Source organism: Heptranchias perlo, chromosome 19, assembly GCF_035084215.1.
Source record: "Heptranchias perlo isolate sHepPer1 chromosome 19, sHepPer1.hap1, whole genome shotgun sequence".
In the NCBI taxonomy this organism is placed as follows: domain Eukaryota; kingdom Metazoa; phylum Chordata; class Chondrichthyes; order Hexanchiformes; family Hexanchidae; genus Heptranchias; species Heptranchias perlo.
In genome coordinates, this window is record NC_090343.1 from 19,525,331 (window position 1) to 19,544,251 (window position 18,921).

Consider the following 18,921-nt stretch of genomic DNA (forward strand, 5'->3'; position numbering starts at 1 on the left):
CAAGCTTCCCTTTTTGCCTTATCCTACCCTGTTATGCTCCTTAACATCCAGGGGGCTCTAGATTTCGGAGTCCCACCCTTTTTCTTAGGAACAATGAGAGGCAGGGTAAGGTAATTAAAGAGGGTGTAGGAACAGAGACCTGGGGTTGTATGTACACAGATCTTTGAAGGTGGCAGGACAAGTTGAGAAGGCTGCTAAAAAAAACATATGGGACCCTTGCTTTTATAGAGGCACAAGTACAAAAGCAAGTTATGCTAACCCTTTATAAAACACTGGTTAGGCCACAGCTGGAGTATTGTGTTCGTTTCTGGGCACCACACTTTAGGAAGGACATCAAGGCCTGAGAGGATGCAGAAGAGATTTACTATAATGTACCAGGGATAAGGGACTTCAGTTATGTGGAGAGACTAGAGAAGCTGAGGTTGTTCTCCTTAGAGCAGAGAAGATTTGATAAAGGTGTTCAAAATCATGAATGGTTTTGACATAATAAATAAGGAGAAACTGTTTCCAGTGGCATAAGGGTCAGTAACCAGAGGAGACAGATTTAAAAGGTGATTAGTAAAAGAACCAGAGGCCACGAGGAAAAAAAAATGCAGCAAATTGTGATGTGGAATGTACTGCCTGATAAAGGTGGTGGAAGCAGATTCAACAGGAACTTTGATAAATACACGAAGGGAAAATTTTACAGGGCTATAGGACTAATTGGATAGCGCTACCAAAGAGCCGGCACAGGCACAATGGGCTGAATCATGATTTGCTTTTGTCTAAGCAACTCAGAATAAGGCAGTCAGATGCAGCATATTCTTCTACTCTACTGGAACATGTCAACCAGCCATCAGCAATCCATTTATAGAAACTGCCAAGTGCATCTAACAATAGAAGGAACTTTTGACTCCAGCTGTTTTTTTTCTTAAAAATGAGAAAATGACATTGAGATTTACCAGCTGGAGTGAGCTTCCTGAGGCATCAAAACCCACACAGATAAGTAGCAAGTTCACAATTGGAATTTAATCAGAGGTTTTCTTTGAAAGAGTGACCCCCATTTCTGTGCAAAATCATCAACTTGGACTGTTACTTGTATGTGCAGTACTTGTGGCTGTAGAACAGTGAAGTTTGTCACACTTGTGACTGATGGTGAAGGAGTTAGAAGGATTCTGATGCCTCTTCCTGGATATAGAGACATCATTAGATCTCTCAAGTTAGCTTATAGCATGGTTTGTCATCTGGAGATGGGTGCTCCCATCTCCAGCTGAATTCCTATGTGATCTGAACCCACAAGAAAACTTCTCCCAACCGTCGAGGTGAGCATGAACATCTTTGAAGCCAGGTTAGCATCTCAGCAAATTAGACCTCCTTCTTGAGCTCTACTGAGGAGCTTGGAGCAAGTTTCATATCCCAGAAGTTCTACAGTATTAGAACACTATTACAATATCTGCTATATGAGTTACTGGGAAGAATGCAAGACACAAATCTTAATATTGGGATTTAGCAACAAAATGAAGCAAGTCCATTTGAGCTAAGGCTTGAAAAGGACTTTGACCAAACCAAGATTTTCAAAATTAGGATGAACAACCAGAAAACCTTTCCAATACAAATGATCTAATGCAGCAGTACACACACGAACTCATATTTGCAACAGTGTTCCATGATCAAGCATGCAGTCAACAGAAAAACTGAGGGTATATCCAAAACAGGACAACATATACAGCTACGTGGAGAAGGGTCAACCAACTGGGTAGGAAACTCAAAAAGAGAGGGACAGTGTCCATAGATGACCACTCCCCCTCAAATATCTATGGCAGATGAATATTCTAAGTGGTTTAGTTAATCCATTCACACCCAAAAGATGACAAAGATGAGGATTATTTTTTGTTAGTCATCTTTGACCACCTAAAATGTAAAAGATCTAAAGTATGACAGAGGAAAATAACTGAGAACAAGTTTAAAACCATTACTATACAAGTATAACCACAAAAATGTGGCAAGTAAATGACAAAATACATCTTAGATTGGTTTTTAATAATTTTCAATATACAAAAGATGGGCATTTTATTTGTAACACTAAAAAAGGACAAATTTCCAACTAGGAAGGAAATAAAGAGGCAGAGAAAAATCATATTTCCATAATGTAGCCTAATTAACCTCCTTTCTGAGTCTAATCCTTACTTTATTGAACTAAAATCTCAATCAGAACAAATGCAGCGATCAACTTTAAATATTACAACTGATCCAATTAAATTAGCAATATACTATTCTTTAGCAATGTTCTATAGTTAATCAGAATATTTTAAAGATTATAAATGTACCAACATTTCCAACAGACAATTTTGTTGAAATATCAAACTTTATTGTTAGTAGAAATTGATTTGAATAGAAAAACACCCTGTAGTTTTAAGACCAAGTTTGATTTTTCTTACAGCATACTGAAGTCTTAGGGCAGCAAAAGGAATAAAAGGCCACAGAAGAATTCAGGAAATATTTTACCGCTGTAGTTACAACCACAATGGGTAGTCGGGACTTTTGGCACCACAACGATTTCCTGCAGTTGATCCAACGTCAATTTCACCATACAAAATTCATGCAAGGTATTTTTCATCAACTTATTTCTTGCACAATGAACTGGCTTGCCACATACACACAACATATTTTGGGACACGCTATAACTATCAACAAACAACTGATAATGTATAAAGATCTGAACCATTCTATACACTTTCTGTTACAGTGCAATTTACAGTCATTTTCATGCAGTGATCATTCTATCATCAACCTGTTTTAACACTGTCCAAGAGCATGTCTGCTTTTAGTGGTGGCAAAAGCATCAAGATGTTACAATAGCACTCTGCAGGACTTTCAAGAATTTCTACTTCCACATCTGCAAATACTGCTCAGATGTAAAGTGTCGAAGCAGTCATTGTTAAACATGGACTGAAACTTCTGCAAAGTGCACTTATTTAGAAAGGAGGTACATTTTAATTTTGCTTACACTAACAAAATTACAAACAAAGCTCTTTTGACTTTACAGAAAATAAGAGTGTCTTTCCCTCTGTGGATGTGCACATGCACACATGATTTTTGACAGGATATTCCAACCATGGGTATGCTGCATCCAAGCAATAAGTTTAATACTCCTCTTGTTCTTCTGGCTGTTCGTCTACATCTGGTACAGCAAATCCCTCCTGGAATGAAAATATTGAGAATTCATTAAGCAACATTCAAAATAGGTAGATCACATCACTGAAATGGGTTAAAAGCAAAATTATCTAAAGAGGTTTGTCAAAGTTCAGGATCTTCTGACCATTTTCAACAGAAAGGATTTCTTTTTTTTTTGAAAAAAGGTTCCATAAAATGTTCTGTTGCAAAGTTTAGTGTATTCCTGCCAGTAAAAGAAACAGGAATCAGAAATGATAAGCAGTTAAGATGCTGATGAGCTAGCTTTGATTTTGTTTCCCAGAATGCAAAAAATAAGCAATTCATTAGCTTGTCTCAGTAATCGATAAATGGCTCACATCCACTATGTTGGAAACTTTTGTTTCTTCAGGGCGTAAACAGACAAAAATAAAGCAGAATCACCAACATCGATGCAGACAGTCTGGATTTTGGAAACAGGACACCGCACAGGCAGTTAGACAGCAAAAGGCTGTGAGGATGAAATGCAGGAGAAAGGAGTTAAAAAACTAGCTTTAAGTCGAGAGGTGACTTGCTGAAGTGAGGTAGCATAGCATTTTCATTATTTTTACAAAGACAAGTTGTATTGATGAAAATTAAATTAATCCAATCATAGCTGTTGCTCTGTATATTCATCTATTCGGAAATCTATTCAGCTAACTATTCATATCAAGTTTCCCCTCACAGTGTTCAGTTGGTTCACCTTCAGAGAGATTGGAAAAATGCATGTGCCAAAAAAAATTGATCTACATCACAAGGAGATCCTATGGTTACATCCCTGGATTATAATATTGTACAAGTAGATGTAGAACAGTGCGAGACAACTCAAAAATTATGGAGCTCAGACTGCTTAAGCAAATGAACAGCACACCTGAACCAGAGAAGGTTTCTACAAGAGACCTGAATGCATACAATTGGTGGCAGTGGTGGAATTAAACGGGTGATGAAGGAGATTTAAAACTATTCGAATTGAAAAAGGTGAACAGGACAAAACAGAAGTGTCAAAAGACGAGCTTGAGTTAGCAGTCAACGAGTGAAGGAATTCGTTTCAGCCAAAAGGGCTTGAGTTTCAGTTAGAGATCAGGGAATGTAGACAAGAAGAGCAACACAGGTGGGAAGAGATGGATCAGGAATTAGAGGACAGCGACAGCTGTCGTCACGTGCATGTGTATGCCAGTACGCCACTATGAGCAGCAAGTCTGGAAAGTGGGTTTACAAAACTTGGGGAGTACAATTTTATTAAATAAAATCTTACTTCAAATTTTTAAGGAGGGTGATGATAGATAGTTTTATCCTGGCATTTGAATTATTAGCTAGTCACCACGAGTGGGACAAAAATGAACAGCCAGCCAACTTGCAATGTCACCAAGCAGAAAAGGGCTCATAATCTTTTCCTATGCCCATCTTGCTGGTAATGTGGACTATGCTCAGGGCTTCTGATCTAATGCCCGAATCATACAGGCAAAAATTTAACAGAGAATCTGGATAGTAGTAGAGAAACGGTTACCCAGCTGAAAGATAGCATTGGAAGGCAATGGTGTAAGACTACAAAAGGTTTTTGACATTTAATGTTAAAAGAGAAATTTCCAAAAATTGTTCAGATGATTTAAAAATCTGATCAGGAGTGTAGAATTCTCGAGCAGCTAAGCACAGGTGATCATTTTATGCCCTCTTAAGCGCAGGTAAGCTGTTGCGCAGGTAAGCTGTTACACAGATGAGACGCCAGAAGTTTCACATCATCCCATGGATGAGCTGATAAGTTGCTCAACCTGCCCTGTTGAGGCCAAAGAGGGAAGCCACGCAGAAGTCAAGTTCTAAAGACAATATCATCAGGTTCTTTAAATGTAACAAGGTAAGTCACAAGAACAGATGCTGGTCTCTTAGAAATCCTGCAATGCAAACTAGGAGGCTATGTGAGGTAGTGAGAAATCAAATGGCCAGTTACGCAGTGACCACCGCGGTGGATAAGTTGACTCCTTTTCTTCACTCAGCCACGGTGAATGAGATGCATGTCACAGGGTGGCGAGACACTGGCACAATAGTACATAACATAAGAACATAAGAAATAGGAGCAGGAGTAGGCCAATCGGCCCCTTGAGCCTGCTCCGCCATTCAATAAGATAATGGCTGATCTGATCCTAACCTCAAATCTAAATTCATGTCCAATTTCCTGCCCGCTCCCCGTAACCCCTAATTCCCTTTACTTCTAGGAAACTGTCTATTTCTGTTTTAAATTTATTTAATGATGTAGCTTCCACAGCTTCCTGGGGCAGCAAATTCCACAGACCTACTACCCTCTGAGTGAAGAAGTTTCTCCTCATCTCAGTTTTGAGAGAGCAGCCCCTTATTCTAAGATTATGCCCCCGAGTTCCAGTTTCACCCATCCTTGGGAACATCCTTACCGCATCCACCCGATCAAGCCCCTTCACAATCTTATATGTTTCAATAAGATCGCCTCTCATTCTTCTGAACTCCAATGAGTAGAGTCCCAATCTACTCAACATCTCCTCATATGTCCACCCCCTCATCCCCGGGATTAACAGAGTGAACCTTCTTTGTACTGCCTCGAGAGCAAGTATGTCTTTTCTTAAGTATGGACACCAAAACTGTATGCAGGATTCCAGGTGCGGTCTCACCAATACCTTATATAACTGCAGCAATATCTCGCTGTTTTTATATTCTATCCCCCTAGCAATAAAAGCCAACATTCCGTTGGCCTTCTTGATCACCTGCTGCACCTGCATACTAACTTTTTGATTTTCTTGCACTGGGACCCCCAGATCCCTTTGTACTGCAGTACTTTCCAGTTTCTCGCCATTAAGATAATAACTTGCTCTCTGATTTTTCCTGCCAAAGTGCATAACCTCACATTTTCTAACATTGTATTGCATCTGCCAAATCTCCACCCACTCACCCAGCCTGTCTATATCCCCTTGTAGGTTTTTTATGTCCTCCTCACTCTACTTTCCCTCCCATCTTTGTATCATCTGCAAACTTTGATATGTTACACTCGGTCCCCTCCTCCAAATCGTTAATATAGATTGTAAAGAGTTGGGGACCCAGCACCGACCCCTGCGGAACACTACTGGCTACTGGTTGCCAGTCCGAGAATGAACCATTTATCCCAACTCTCTGCTTCCTGTTAGATAACCAATCCTCCACCCATGCCAGAATATTACCCCCAATCCAGTGATTCTTTATCTTGAAGTCTAAATACACTACGTCCACTGGTTCCCCTTTATCCACCCCGTACGTTATGTCCTCCAAGAACTCAAGCAAATTTGTCAGACATGACTTCCCCTTCGTAAAGCCATGCTGACTTTGTCCTATTAAATTATTATGTTTATCCAAATGTTCCGCTACTGTCTCCTTAATAACAGACTCCAAAATTTTACCCACCACAGATGTTAGGCTAACTGGTCTATAATTTCCAGCCTTCTGACTACTACCCTTTTTAAATAAGGGTGTTACATCAGCAGTTTTCCAATCTGCCGGGACCTTTGCCGAGTCCAGAGAATTTTGGAAAATTACCAAAGCATCCACAATCCCGACTGCCACTTCCCTCAAGACCCTTGGATGTAAGCAATCAGGTGAGTACCAATTCCTTAGTGATTTTAATCGTATTTAGCTCCTCCCCCCCGAGTTTGTCCAGTGTTGGGATATTCTTAGTGTCCTCTACCGTAAAGACTGAAACAAAATATTTGTTCAGCATTTTTGCCATCTCCATGTTTCCCACCATTAATTTCCCGGTCTCATCCTCTAAGGGACCTACGTTTGCCTTAGCCACCCTTTTTCTTTTTATATAACTGTAGAAACTCTTGCTATCTGTTTTTATATTTTTTTGCTAATTTATTTTCATAATCTATCTTCCCTTTCTTAATCAATCCTTTAGTTACTTTTTGCTGTCTTTTGAAGACTTCCCAATCTTCTATCCTCCCATTAAGTTTGGCTACCTTATACGTCCTTGTTTTTAGTCGGATACTATCCTTAATTTCTTTACTTAGCCACGGATGGGTGTCATTTCTTTTACACCCTTTTTTCCTCAGTGGAATATATTCTTTTTGAAAGTTGTAAAATAACTCCTTAAATGAACACCACTGCTCATGTACCGTCTTACTCTTCAATCTATTTTCCCAGTCCACTTTAATCAATTCTGCTCTCATACCATCATAGTCTCCTTTATTCAAGCTCAATACGCTTGTTTGAGAACCAACCTTCCCACCCTCTAATTGGATATGGAATGTAACCATGTTATGGTCACTCATTCCAAGGGGATCCTTAACTAGGACATTAATTAATTAATCCTGGCTCATTACACAGGACCAGGTCCAAGGTTGCTTGCCCCATAGTAGGATCAGTTACATACTGCTCAAGAAATCCATCCCTAATACACTCAATAAACTCTTCCTCAAGGCTGCCCTGCCCAATTTGATTTGTCCAGTTAATATGATAGTTAAAATCCCCCATAATTATAGCTGTTCCCTTATTACATGCCCCGACTATTTCCTGATTAATACTTCTTCCAGCAGAGTTGCAACTATTAGGAGGCCTATATACTACGCCCATGAGTGTTTTCTTCCCCCCTTATTATTCCTTATCTCTACCCAAATTGTTTCATTATCCTGATCCTTTGTCCCAATATCATTTCTCTGTATTAGTGATTCCTTCCTTTATTAACATAGCCACCCCACCTCCCCTTCCTTCCTGATTGTTAAATACCCTGGCATATTTAATTCCCAGTTGTTGTCACCCTGCAGTCATGTTTCTGTAATGGCCACAAGATCATACCCATACGTAGTTATTTGTGCCGTTAACGCGTCCATTTTCTTACGAATGCGTCGTGCATTCAGATAAAGAACTTTCAAATATGTTTTGTGACACTTAGTTCCTGCTTTTTCCTTTTTTTAACACTTTACCTTTTACTCCATACCTTCTGTCCCTTCCTGACACGCTTTCCTCTGTCTCCCTGCTCAGGTTCCCAACCCCCTGCCACAGCTTTGATGCTGGGTTAATCGCCTTACGCCTTCTAGTTTTTATTTTATCTGTCGTGCCTAAAGTACACTTTCTTTCCGCTGCTCTACGCTTTTCCCTTTCACTTGTTCTTGAACAACTGTTTGTATTGTAGATTTCCCCATGGTCTTCCCCTCTCTTGCTGCTCTCAACTTTGTTCCCTTCTGACTCCCCGCTCAGGTTCCCATCCCCCTGCCACTCTAGTGTAAACCTTCCCCAACAGCACTAGCAAACACCCCCGCGAGGACATTGGTCCCGGTCCTGCTCGGGTGTAACCAGTCACGCTTGTACAGGTCCCACCTTCCCCAGAACCGGTCCCAATGTCCCAGGAATCTAAATCCCTCCCTCCTACACCATCCCTGCAGCCACGCATTCATCCTGTCTATTCTCCTGTTTAATACATGGCAGCCTGGTGAAGGACTATTACATAGAAGGGTAAAATTGTCTGCTTTCAGGGACTGGGGATGACCACAAAAATAGCCATGGCCAGAATTTGACTAATATTTTACTTACGCAGGAGTCATGGAAATGGGAGTTTGCTAAAATATGAAATGGCATGGATGAATAGTCAATGACATAGATACTGAGATGGTTATAAATAAGCAGTTTAAAGAGGAAATCAGGACGATGGTATAGGGCTGGCCAGATTGGTCCGGTGCATGTTGCTGCATAAGTCACAAATCGAGTTGCAGTGTCTAGGGCTAGGCATACCTGAAGAGACCATGAGTTAAAGCAATGTCAGGTGGAGGGCTTGTTTGATTAGCTCCTAAGATCCGTGGAGTTGGGCTGGAGTGATGGGAAGTGAAATTGGACGTGATTCTAGGGGTTTCATAGCCCAGAGAGGGCCAGAGTAGTACAAAGTGAGGTTGGTGGGGGGGGTGGGGGGTGGTGCTGGAGGAGATGCAGCCAACCAACCACACCCAAGGGCTCAGGGAAAAGAGACAGGAAGCTCAACCCTCACCTGAAAGACTCAATTTAAAATAAAGATACCAAATCCTGGGAGTGTGTTGTCAAACAATAGGATATGGGTATTCAGGATGCAGGTCTGCACCATACGTTGTGTAGAAGGAAATAGCCCTATGTGTTTCATTTTTTTTTATTTGTTCACGGGATGTGGGCGTCGCTGGCAAGGCCGGCATTTATTGCCCATCCCTAATTGCCCTAGAGAAGGTGGTGGTGAGCCGCCTTCTTGAACCTCTGCAGTCCGTGTGGTGATGGTTCTCCCACAGTGCTGTTAGGAAGGGAGTTCCAGGATTTTGACCCAGCGACAATGAAGGAACGGCGATATATTTCCAAGTCGGGATGGTGTGTGACTTGGAGGGGAATGTGCAGGTGGTGTTGTTCCCATGCGCCTGCTGCTCTCGTCCTTCTAGGTGGTAGAGGTCGCGGGTTTGGGAGGTGCTGTCGAAGAAGCCTTGGCGAGTTGCTGCAGTGCATCCTGTGGATGGTGCACACTGCAGCCACAGTGCGCCGGTGGTGAAGGGAGTGAATGTTTAGGGTGGTGGATTGGGTGCCAATCAAGCGGGCTGCTTTATCTTGGATGGTGTCGGGCTTCTTGAGTGTTGTTGGAGCTGCACTCATCCAGGCAAGTGGAGAGTATTCCATCACACTCCTGACTTGTGCCTTGTAGATGGTGGAAAGGCTTTGGGGAGTCAGGAGGTGAGTGACTCGCCGCAGAATACCCAGCCTCTGACCTGCTCTCGTAGCCACAGTATTTATATGGCTGGTCCAATTAAGTTTCTGGTCAATGGTGACCCCCAGGATGTTGATGGTGGGGGATTTGGCGATGGTAATGCCGTTGAATGTCAAGGGGAGGTGGTTAGACTCTCTTGTTGGAGATGGTCATTGCCTGGCACTTATCTGGCGCGAATGTTACTTGCCACTTATCAGCCCAAGCCTGGATGTTGTCCAGGTCTTGCTGCATGCAGGCTCGAACTGCTTCATTATCTGAGGAGTTGCGAATGGAACTGAACACTGTGCAGTCATCAGCGAACATCCCCATTTCTGACCTTATGATGGAGGGAAGGTCATTGATGAAGCAGCTGAAGATGGTTGGGCCCAGGACACTGCCCTGAGGAACTCCTGCAGCAATGCCCTGGGGCTGAGATGATTGGCCTCCAACAACCACTACCATCTTCCTTTGTGCTAGGTATGACTCCAGCCACTGGAGAGTTTTCCCCCTGATTCCCATTGACTTCAATTTTACTCGGGCTCCTTGGTGCCACACTCGGTCAAATGCTGCCTTGATGTCAAGGGCAGTCACTCTCACCTCACCTCTGGAATTCAGCTCTTTTGTCCATGTTTGGACCAAGGCTGTAATGAGGTCTGGACCAGAGTGGTCCTGGCAGAACCCAAACTGAGCATCGGTGAGCAGGTTATTGGTGAGTAAGTGCCGCTTGATAGCACTGTCGACGACACCTTCCATCACTTTGCTGATGATTGAGAGTAGACTGATGGGGCGGTAATTGGCCGGATTGGATTTGTCCTGCTTTTTGTGGACAGGACATACCTGGGCAATTTTCCACATTGTCGGGTAGATGCCAGTGTTGTAGCTGTACTGGAACAGCTTGGCTAGAGGCGCAGCTAGTTCTGGAGCACAAGTCTTCAACACTACAGCTGGGATGTTGTCAGGGCCCATAGCCGTTGCTGTATCCAGTGCACTCAGCCGTTTCTTGATATCACGTGGAGTGAATCGAATTGGCCGAAGACTGGCTTCAGTGATGGTGGGGATATCGGGAGGAGGCGGAGATGGATCATCCACTCGGCACTTCTGGCTGAAGATGGTTGCAAACGCTTCCTGGGACGTTCTGCTCAAGAGGGAGAAATGGGAGGCTATGTGGTACACTGCCCTGCTGGGGACAGGGTAAGCCACTCAGTGAGCAAGGATAGTTTGTTGAGGTGGTTAATGGACAGGCCAGGCAGAATCCAAGCTTCTGTCCTGAGAGAAAGCCAGGGAGGGTGTTCACTGTAGTCTAGCTGCAGGGGCTGCATAGATAATTTGGGGCCCTACAAATGGTGCAGGCACACCCCACTTCATAATATGTGGAACAATAATGTCACAAGCAGTCAGAAACAGCATGCACAGGGCTTGACTTCTCTAGGGTAGGTTACCAAGCAGCTTGCAGACTCTCAGGGTCCAGGAGAATCGGAAATCACAATGACACACCGAGGTGCATGGTCCCACGCACGTCGGACCTATGGATGAAATAATTCAGTTTGGGATCTAACATTTTCTTCTCTCCCAGAGAGAAGAATTTTAAAAAGTTACTTCATATGTTCTACTGCAAAGCCTAGTATATTCTTGCAAGTAAAACAGAAAAAGGGGGTGGGGGGGGGGGGAGAAAGAGAAAGAGTCAAAGACGGTAGGCAGTTAAGATGTTAATGAGCTAGCTTTGCCGTTGTTTCCTCAGACGGCAAACAAGCAATCCCATGTCTCAATAATTGACAAAACACATCCAGTGTGTTGGAAGGTTTTTATTCTCTTTCAGGGCGTCAGGCCACAAAATAAAGCACAATCACCGACTCCGATGCAGACAGTCTGACTTTTGGAATCAGCACAGCAGGAGTTAGAAAACTAGCTTGCTTGGCGCAAGGTATCCCACTGAAGTGAGATAGCATAATGTTGTCATTATTTTTACATTATTACATAAAGACAAATTGTATTAGATTCAGGAACTGTCCCTCTAGATTGGAAAATTGCACATATCACTCCGCTTTTTAAGAAAGGAGAGAGAGGGAGACCGGGGAATTATAGACCAGTTAGCCTAACATCTGTTGCGCGGAAAATGCTGGAGTCTATAATTAAGGATAGGGTGACTGAACACCTCGAGAATTTTCAGTTAATCAGAGAGCGCCAGCATGGATTTGTGAAAGGTAGGTCGTGCCTGACAAACCTGATTGAATATTTTGAAGAGGTGTCTAAAGTAGTGGACAGGGGAATGTCAATGGATGTTATTTATATGGACCTCCAGAAGGCATTTGATAAAGTCCCACATAAGAGACTGTTAGCTAAGATAGACGCTCATGGAATAGAGGGAAAAAGTACGGACTTGGTTAGGAAGTTAGCTGAGCGAAAGGCGACAGAGAGTCGGGATAATGGGAAGGTACTCACATTGGCAGGATGTGACTAGTGGAGTCCCGCAGGGATCTGTCTTGGGGCCTCAATTATTCACAATATTTATTAACGACTTAGATGAAGGCATAGAAAGTCTCATATCTAAGTTTGCCGACGACACAAAGATTGGTGGCATTGTAAGCAGTGTCGATGAAAACAAAATTACAAAGCGATATTGATAGATTAGGTGAATGGGCAAAACTGTGGCAAATGGAATTCAATGTAGACAAACGTGAGGTCATCCACTTTGGATCAAAAAAGGATAGAACAGGGTACTTTCTAAATGGTAAAAAGTTAAAAACAGTGGCTGTCCAAAGGGACTTAGGGGTTCAGGTACATCGATCATTGAAGTGTCATGAACAGGTGCAGAAAATAATCAAGAAGGCAAATGGAATGCTGGCCTTTATATCTAGAGGACTAGAGTACAAGGGGGCAGAAGTTATGCTGCAGCTATACAAAACCCTGGTTAGACCGCACCTGGAGTACTGTGAGCAGTTCTGGGCACCGCACCTTCGGAAGGACATATTGGCCTTGGAGGGAGTGCAGCATAGGTTTACTAGAATGATACCCGGACTTGAAGGGTTAAGTTACGAGGAGAGATTACACAAATTGGGATTGTATTCTCTGGAGTTTCGAAGGTTAAGGGGTGATCTGATCGAAGTTTATAAGATATTAAAGGGGAACGGATAGGGTGGATAGAGAGAAACTATTTCCGCTGGTTGGGGATTTTAGGAGTAGGGGGCCGAGTCTAAAAATTAGAGCCAGACCTTTCAGGAGTGAGATTAGAAAACACTTCTACACACAAAGGGTTGTAGAAGTTTGGAACTCTCTTCCGCAAACGGCAATTGATACTAGCTCAATTGCTAAATTTAAATCTGAGATAGATAGCTTTTTGGCAACCAAAGGTATTAAGGGATATGGGCCAAAGGCAGGGATATGGAGTTAGATCACAAATCAGCCATGATCTTATCAAATGGCAAAGTAGGCACGAGGGGCTGAATGGCCTACTCTTGTTCCTATGTTCCTATTAATAAGTGAATCTGATCTTAATTGTTCTGTACGCTCACCCGCCAGGAAATAAAGCAGCTCAACGATATATATCAAGTCTCGTCTCACCAAGTGCTCATTCGGTTCCCTTTCAGAGATTGAATATACTTGCAAAAGACAGAAGTAACCGGGCCAGATTACAAGGGGATGCTACGGTTACATCCTCGAGTAATGCTAGCATACAAGTAGACACAAGGCAGTGAAAATCAACTCCCATAAAAATAAGACTCTCAGACCACTTAAGGGAGCAATTGATGCCACTGCACCCAAGAAGGTATCTATGACAGACCTAAATTTGTAACAAGTAAATAAGCTTCTAAAAGGTTTGTCCGGGCAAAGTTTTAATAACATGGGCTACTTGAATTTCACGGCTCAAGCCAAACTACTCAAGTTTGGCACTCAAGCCCTTACAACCATCCATAACGATGCATTTAGGTATGCTTTTAAAAAAAATTCAGTTTATATAAAACATGCTTCCCAGTTCATGCAGGACCAGCTCGCGCACATTACCACAACCCGATCTGTAGTTGCTTTCATTCAGCATGCCTGAGCTAACATCGGCTAGCCTATTAAACAGTACCAATTGGCATTTGAGGAACTAAAATACAATTTCCTTTTCTAGTGTTTTAAAATGAAATGCGTGGATATTTTCACTTCAAACTAGTTCCTTTCCCTGATCAAAACAACAATTTTAACTTAAATAGAAGCAGCTTTTCTTGGGAAAATAGCTATTCAAGATAGCAGATAACTCATACTCTCCACCACATGGTCGATATGTGATCATAAAAAGTTCTCAGGCATACGCACTTAGTGTTTAGAAGAAACTAATCCAATACGGGAAAAAAAGGTTCTTACGTCTGTTGCGTACAAAATCTCCACAATTCGCTGGATCACTGGATCATTATCTTGTTCATTTTCTTGGCAGATTAATTCAATATTTCTCAGTTTTCCAAAATAAAAGTCTCTTTCCTTCTCAAGATCTTCAACTGTAACTTTTAGTACGTTGATCTGTGTAAGCATATAACATTAATTGTAAAAATGCAAATACTTAACTTTTTATTTCGAACTCAACCAATTGAACTTTAAAAAGATGAAATCAAGGGTCATTCTGAAATAAGTAACTTTTTCACCAATTAGACAAAGTTGACAATAAAGCTCTCCCTCCTCCCAAAAAAAACTCAAGCATCTATATACTGTGCTACATTAGACAACCTCACTGAAAGTGCACGACACAGACCAAGTAAGATTAGCACACGTTACACAGGAAATAACTGCCATTTCAACATCAAAGCTGTGAATTTTTCAAGATTAATAAAAAGGGCCTCATTAATAGCTCATCTGATAAAGATTCAATCTCTGGTCTGTGCCAAGTTATCTGATCAGAGTCAGGAGCAGTGGGTGGGGGGGGGGGGGAAAGGCAGGTCGAGCTATAATTGGTTTCACCACCCCAACTTAAGAGACCAGGGTTGGCACTCTTGGGAACCCCAGCTGGAAATGTAAATATGTGGACTGGATTGGTTGTGATGTCCCCAATGGTTGAATAATGACCACATGGGTAAGGTACTGGCAGGGAACTACTGCCAATGGAATTATTTCCCAGCAAGGAGAGATGATAAAATTGGCAAATAAAGTTATTAAAGAATAACAGCAAATGTCTAAGTTTATGTGACAAGTTTTGGATTTGGCTGGAGCATCATTTTGTTCTCATGATTCACAAAAAAAAAAAATCACAACTTGGCAAGTCCTTAGGCCAAGATTGTTATTAGAAAAATCCCATTTTGGTTCAATTTGCCAAGGTACAATAGAAACATCCCCTGAAAAGGAAGACATCTATTTAGTCTGTTTCACCATCTGTGTTCTGGGTCAGATGACTTACTGTTAAAGATAATGTAGCTAGCCAGAGTAAAATACATGAAATAAAGCAAATTTCTATGACTTTGTCCCATACAGTGCCACAGCATTATCAAATGCAACATTTCCTTTCTTCACCCAGCTTAACACAAGCTAATATTACCTTCGTTAACAGTTAATCACGGACACAGCCATAAACGAGCTATTTTTCCCATTTCAGACCTTGATATTCAAGACATTAGTGGAAAGTGAGCAAAACAGGTGACAAATGCTAAACTCTCTACTAGAGAGAGTCTTCCTCACCAGATGCAATTACATTTTACAATCATCCATTGGGATGGGGTAGGGAAGGAGGAGGAAGAGGAGAAGAAATTAACTAAACATGCACTGGTGAACACTTGATGCCAATACAAGGCCAAAAAGCCATACACTGAACTGGTAACGGATCCTTTCAAGGTTAACCTAGAGTGCATTGTGGGACTCCTAAATTAATAAGATCCATGGCTGCCAGTCAGTTTCTAAACTGCCATGCTACTTAACCTTTCTGAACAGTTTGAATTGTGGGGTAAAGCCTCCTCTGGCCTGAAGGTAGTGGCAGAATATGCACCAAGCTGCAGAAACTAGAGTTAAAGGAGCAATGCTCACGATAGTTTTTAAGCTGCTGGTGTTTTTAGAAGTCCGTGGTGGCTTTTACTTGATCAACATCCTTTTCCTAAAAAAGGTTGCAATAAGCCCGTTGATTCTACATCCTCCACCATATACTTGCAGTGGAACATTTTGGCCCGCTGGCTTGGATTCTACATCAAGGATGCCCCTGATATATTGCTGCAAATGTCTGAATAATGTTACCTGCATCAATTTGGGTACAATCCCTGACTGAGATAATTGCACTGTCGCTACATTAATCTGGATGGTTTACACAAACTTGATCCTAGTGTCTCATATAATAACTCATTTACAAGGACAATTGAGACTACAATCTTTTGCCCCAGTGTTACACCTCTTGACTGGGTTGGAATAGATGCTTTGCCTGCATAAGAATGTTCTATATTTGGTCTCAGCACAAAAACTAGGGGGCATGGAAAAGAAAAATTAACCATCACAGCCCATCCTGATCTAGCCTCAAAGATTTTTATACACATCCCAAGATGGTAAATCAAGAGTAATTTCTCCCATCAAAACCCGGGGACATTAGTTCCTCCACAATCATTCAAGCTGAGGTCAAGTGACAACAGAGACCATGGGCTCGATATTGCCAGGGCTGCGGGTTCGTGGCGGGGGGGCTATTGGGCACGTGGGTAACGCGCCCGGTGAAATCAGTCTGCCCCGCGCGCGATCGCAGCCTAATTGGATCCACTTACCTGGTCTTCCGGGTTCCCTTGCTGCTGATCTGCGCGTCGGGCGGACTGCGCATGCGCTGTAAGGTCTGTCAGCTGGAGGAGCTCTATTTAAAAGGGGCGGTCCTCCACTGACTGATGCTGCAACAAATAGGAAAAATTACAGCATGGAGCAGCCCAGGGGGAAGGCTGCTCCCAATTTAATGATGCCTCACTCCATGTATCATTAGATGGGGTGAGGAGGAGGAGGACAGAGATCTTCCCCCCGGCGGTCAGGAAGCGGCCTGCCTCTGCCACCAGGAAGGCCTGGCTCGAGGTGGCAGAGGAGGTCACCTGCACCACCAACATATTGCGCACCTGCATACAGTGCAGGAGGCGCTGCAATGCCTTAAGCAGGTCAGCCAAAGTGAGTACACTTACTCATTCCCCTACACTCCATTTGCCACATCACCGCCCCCACCCCACATCTCCTTCTGCACTGCCAACACGACTGTCACATCACTCCTCACACCCACTCAAACCTCATCCTCATCTTACCTGCACTTACTCACCTCGCCAGTACTCATCCCGCCACTACCACTCAACCCAATCCTCATACAATCTCATGGCTCTATCTCATACTCACCCTCTCATGCATCTCTTACATGGTCAGCCTCACTCAACCTGCCACTACCTGTGCTGCAGCCACAGGGCATGCGTCACATATGTGCAGTGGGAAGCGTAAGGCAAACGTGTTGTGAGCATGAAGGGGCTGCACAAGGGTGTTTGAGGGTTTGTCATGGTTTTTACTTATATTTAATTTCTGACCAACTCACATTACATATTATATTGCCATGTCTTTGCGACTCTTGTCTGGTTTGTGCAATAATGCCCTTTCCTGAGGATCACAATGAAGACCCACACCTGATGCCACCCATTGTGTCACTGCAAAGTGGGTGTAGGTGTATTTGCAGGGCTCTTTTGTGCAGACGACTGAGAGACGTCGGCGATGTCCCCAATGGCACCCTGGAAGGATGCGGAGGAGAAGTTGTTGAGGGCAGTGGTGACTTTGACAGCGACAGGTAAGAAGATGGTGCTCAGGCCAGCCGGGAGCAGCTCGGCATGAAGGAGGCTGCAGATGTCCACGACTACGTGTCGAGTGACTCTGAGCCTCCGTGTGCACTGCTGCTCAGAGAGGTCCAGGAAGCTGAGCCTTGGTCTGTGGACCCTGCGACGCATCTCTCTCTGCAGTTGCCCTCCCTCTTGCTGTGCAGGTGGATGTGTCACAGCACTGTGTTGTGGAGCTCCACGGGTCAGAGGTGGACGGCTTGGCCGGCGAGGCTGTTCGCCCTCAGAGGAGGTCATGACTGCAGCTATGGCAGCCCCCATCCGGAAGATGTACATCTGAGGGGGTCCGCAAGGTAGGTACATGTCTCAGACCCCGGGGTAAGTGTGCAAGTTGGTGAATTTTCTTGTCAGGAGGAGGGTGGTGGAGGCCAAACTTTGTCCCAAGTGACAGAGTGGCCTCCTGCAATGAGTGAGGGTCTCCCCCCGACCTGTCAAATGGACCTTTGCAGCTGCCACAGGCTGATAGCTGCAACACGTCCATTTGAACTGGGAGTGTTTCCCCCAGTATGAGAAACAGTCCCAGTTGTTTCTAAAATCCCACCCCTCCTGACATTTTCCCTTAATCAGGTCCGTTAATGACCTGAAATGACAAGATAAATACTCAAGTGGCACCCCGCCGGTTTTAATTGCCTGCGCGAGTCCCACATGCGGGGGCTGCGCACGCACGTCGGCGCGTCTGTGGGGAACCCGGAAGTGGGCGGGTTGGAGCCGGGCTCCCGACCCGCTCTGGGATTCCCCGATTTTCGGAGCCCGCCCACCCCCCTACGCCAGGAATGCACCAGATAGCGGGTGCTAAAATGGAGCCCCAGGAATCAAACGTGGAGCCATCTATGGATCAATTACAGCAAGCAGTGAATTTACTCCTTGAGCTATCAGGGAGCTGAGTGACATACGTCCACTGCATCAAAAAAAAAATGCAGATAGGCATCGCTGTAAAGATATTGAGCAACTTGCAGTTTCAAAACATTAAGAACTGAAACTGTTTAAAATGTAACAGCCTGTTGTGTAAAGACTGCACTGCCAATGATAGGAGGGTAAAACTAAGGATGCAGTTCAGACCTAAGCTTTGTATATAAACCATATGTAGTAAAATATCAGGATCAAAATGGCTAAGCAAGGAGGCAAGTTTCTTAAAGCAAGTGTCCAGATAGTTCTTTAATGAAGTAATGGAGAGGGTAGTGCGGTTGATGTGTATATAGACTTCCAAAAGGCATTTGTTTGATAAAGTACCACATAATAGACTGGTTAGCAAAATTGAAGCCCATGGGATTAAAAGGGGCAGTTGCT

The 18,921-nt window shown here is 43.4% G+C and overlaps 1 protein-coding gene across 3 annotated transcripts in view; it reads right to left on the reverse strand.

The window, feature by feature from the left end:
* Positions 1-2,000: 2,000 nt before the first annotated feature.
* The window catches only part of LOC137335202 (microtubule-associated protein RP/EB family member 1-like), a 58,101-nt gene continuing 41,180 nt past the window's right edge, over positions 2,001-18,921 (reverse strand). For all 3 annotated transcript variants that reach the window (XM_068000418.1, XM_068000420.1, XM_068000419.1), the window contains 2 exons: positions 14,195-14,347; positions 2,001-3,179 (listed from right to left, as the gene is read on the reverse strand). In XM_068000418.1, the coding sequence (XP_067856519.1) occupies positions 3,123-3,179; positions 14,195-14,347 (210 nt within the window). In that variant the 3' untranslated portion in view covers positions 2,001-3,122. The remainder of the gene's footprint in view (positions 3,180-14,194; positions 14,348-18,921) is intronic.